This window comes from Castanea sativa, chromosome 8, assembly GCF_040712315.1.
Source record: "Castanea sativa cultivar Marrone di Chiusa Pesio chromosome 8, ASM4071231v1".
NCBI lineage: Eukaryota > Viridiplantae > Streptophyta > Magnoliopsida > Fagales > Fagaceae > Castanea > Castanea sativa.
Window position 1 is genome coordinate 38153465 of NC_134020.1, and position 3771 is coordinate 38157235.

At 34.4% G+C, this 3771-nt stretch overlaps 1 protein-coding gene across 1 annotated transcript; it reads right to left on the reverse strand.

Annotated features, from left to right (window-relative positions):
* Positions 1-1537: 1537 nt before the first annotated feature.
* Positions 1538-2800, reverse strand: LOC142606286 (uncharacterized). Its single transcript, XM_075777666.1, has one exon. It carries the CDS (start codon positions 2798-2800, stop codon positions 1538-1540), a length of 1263 nt encoding a protein of 420 aa, XP_075633781.1.
* Positions 2801-3771: the final 971 nt, after the last annotated feature.

Sequence of the window (3771 nt, forward strand, 5' to 3'; positions counted from 1 at the left end):
ATTTTCAACTAGGCTTAAAAAAAACTATAGGGTCAAGGTGTTCAAAATTTTATTCTAGGTGGTCAAAACCAAAAAAGAGTAAAACATATATATATATATATATATATATATATATATATATATATATATATATATACATATATTGGTTTTAGGGGGTTCATTTGAACCATCTGGGCTCCAAGTGGAGCCGCCTTTGCACGTTAATAAGTACTACATGAAATAGTAATAGATTTAATGTTAAGTCTATTGTATAAACTTCGATTATATTCATAGTGGATTTTGTTTCCTTAAGGATGGTAGGCCAAGCCCTCGTAATGGTTTTCCTTTGGTCCCATATTGGTTGTCTTTGTGCTCTTTGTTTTGTATATTATGGTGTATGTGTTAACCAATTAAGACTTGGGCATAATATGACCTATTAATGAACTTGGCCTTAAAATTGGTATTCTGACACAATTAGGGCATAGATTCCTTAACAAAATGTAATCAGAATTGCATAGAAACATAAAAGAGATCAAAATGTAGTCATACACAACTAATAAGAAATATCCAAGGTTGTCAAAATCGGGATTCTATTTAAAATCGTGGGAGGTAGGTGAGATCGTAAATCGTAAGATCGGATCATAGATAGTAAGTTCCTACATTATTTGAAAAAAAAAAAAACAAAAAATATCCATTGGTATGTTAAATAATCACATAAATTATACATTCGTTGATATAATTATCATACATCACTACATCCATTTGTAAGCATCATTTGAAGGGGCTAAAAACCTCAAATTGTGACACTCTAATGGAATTTTTTTTTTTTTTAGGTCCAACTGACACTCTCAACATTAGAGTGGAAAGACTTGGTCGAGATTTTATTTTTCATTTGAGTCTAACTAAGCTTTCTGTCAAGTTAAAGAAGATTACAAGAAATTAATGTCGTTTGAGATCATCAGAATTGTACGATCCTACCAATCCTAAACGATCGCAAAGATCCTTGAAAGATCAGAATCGTTTTGGGCAGGTGGGATCGTAAAATTGTAGGATTTAGATTTGAATTTTGACAATCATGGAAATATCTATAGTTTGTCTTTTAGTTTCAATATTTGGTTCTCATTGCTTAACTTGATGGTCCAAATTGAGTGCCAACTTCCATCGCAAAACAATGTACCATAAAAAATTAAAAACTAAAATATCCTGTTATCTATAAGAATTTTGTTTCTAACATATGAGGAAAAGGCATAGTGCAACCCAACGTAGACAACCATGAGTTGGTACAATGTGCAATGTATTGATTACCGCATTGTCATTGGACAAATTTCATGTGCTAGAAATTTTGTGGGCTAAGTCTAGTACAGAATAAAAATTAAAAGGACATTTGTCATTTCTACAAATAATAACAGTTCATGTTGAAATTACATTGGGCACATTCACAGATAAACTCTTTACAAGGATCAGCACAACTGTGACATTGAGCATAATTTTTAGTTTTCTCAAAAGTAAGGGATATAGGCGACAGTCAAATGTTTAAGCACTTCCAAACAAGTGACCATCATTTGTGTAACTTGACATTTGGATATATCCCAAGAATACATTTGGGATGAGCAGGATAACTACAATCTACACAATAGTAGAACCAATGCTTTGGGTCTCGTTCTTCTTCACATATATCACAATAGTATTCACCAGAGTCATCTTCAGTAGTATAACATAAAGTGAAGGGATGCTCATGTTGTTTGTACCTTGTAGAATGTGGTTGTGTAGCACATTTGAAGTCTAGTGCAAATTCACAAGTGGTACAACGAAATACTGGGAAAACTTTAGAATCACAACAGCTACAATTTTGATCAAATGGAGTGCTAGAGAGAAGAAGTTGGTGCTCATGACTTGGATGGGTAAGGATCTCTGGGACCAAACTACATGGAACATCAAGTTTGAAACTGCATGTCTCACACAAATAGGTGAAGCCATTGCAATAACGCTTACAAGCAGAACACCAAAAAAACTTACTCTTCTTAGCTGCCACTGGGAGGAGGGTGAGTGGGTGTCCATGAAGTGGATGCCTTTTTTTTTTGGGTAATTCAACACAAGATTTATGAAGAAAGAAATTGCACTTGGCACAATTGTAAAAAGGAGGAAGAATGTCTCGTACACACCCATTGCATTTTTTGTTATTCAAAACCTCATTAGTAAGCTTTAAGTCATGCTCATGACTGAAGTGCTTGATTTCTATGACTGTTTCTATTCCATCCTCCCCCACATTGATTTTTTTGACTTTGTAAGTTACTAAGTCAATGAATTCATCGAACTCTGGATCATCATCTTCATCCTTAAGTTCTAGCAAATTTATGTCCTCCATATTTTCCTTAGCTCTAGCACAATTGAGGTGGGCAACAAAATCGCATCTGGAGCAATAGTAGAGCCCATACTTAGTGTTCACATTTCTAACACAGAGTTGACAAAATCGGGAGTCAAATTGATGGAGTTCAAGAGAAGAATGGGTAAGGTGGAGGGGATGCTTATGACGTACAACTTTCACTCTGTGTGGGAAGCGGCCGCACTTTCTATGAATCCAGAAACTACATGGGGCACATAGATTGGGCACATCCTTGTCTTCTTTGCCACAAATGTCACAAGTGAACATAATTGACTTGCCAATGGGAGTCAATGGGTGGTCGTGAAATTTGGCTTTGAGTTGTACAACAATACATCTGATATGAAGATTAAAGTTGCAACGGTAACAATGATAACTATATTCACCACAATAGTCTTTGCAGAGTTCACATCTACTATTTTCTTTCTCAGGATGACGCATTGATTCGTTAATGAGAATAAGAGGATGTATTGGGTGCAAGGGATGGTGAAACATAAGGGGTAGTTCTGCACATGATTTATGATGGTAGAACTTATCATCTTCGCATTTTATACAACTATAGCTAGAATCCAATATTGGTTCAAGGCACCCATAACAGTGTTTATCATAAATTTTCTCTTCATTAAAGATCAACGGATGCTTTGGATGGCAAAAATGTTGAAGCTCCATCTTCTATTGCATGCACAGTCACACCTTCATCCAATTTGTCTAGAAAAATGAAAAAAAGGACTTACTAGCAAAGAGGAAAAGAAACAGAGAAAGAGCTGTGAGAAATGGTTTTGAGACTGGTAGCATTTTTTTATTGCTTAATTTTAATGTGAAAGACAGATTTTGATATTTGATTTTGCTTGCAAGATTGAGCTGAGGTCTTGATGCTTCTAAGATTCTAAGAAAAGATTGGAGGCTTGTAGGTTCATACGGCAATATAGAATACACTATGCAGAGAATTTAGGCATGATTGGTGTTTTGAGGGCGTGACTGATATGAGGTGTTTGATTTTTGGGTCTAATAAGTGAAAGGGTTGGATTTAGAATGAAAAATAAACGTGGTTGTTTAAAACTGGGGGTGGGTATTTTGTTGGGTGATATAGTTGTCAAAGTTACTTTGGTTTGTTTGCTTGTGTATTGATTGATTTATTTTTATGGTTTTGCAATGTAAAAAGTGGAAGGCAATATTAAAGTTAAATTTATTGAGATAGATATAAGAGTTCTTCTAATTGATTTTTTAAAAAAAAAATAAAAAGGGAATGTGTGTTAATATTTTTCAAAGAGTTTTATAGCTAAGTAGCACTGCGGGATTTTTTTCATGAAGAGAATCTAGGTTCAAATCCTCTCTTTCCCAAATGTGATAAATAAGGGGGAGGGGTTTGGAAATGTAAATTATCTTACTATTAATATGGGACAAAATGAATA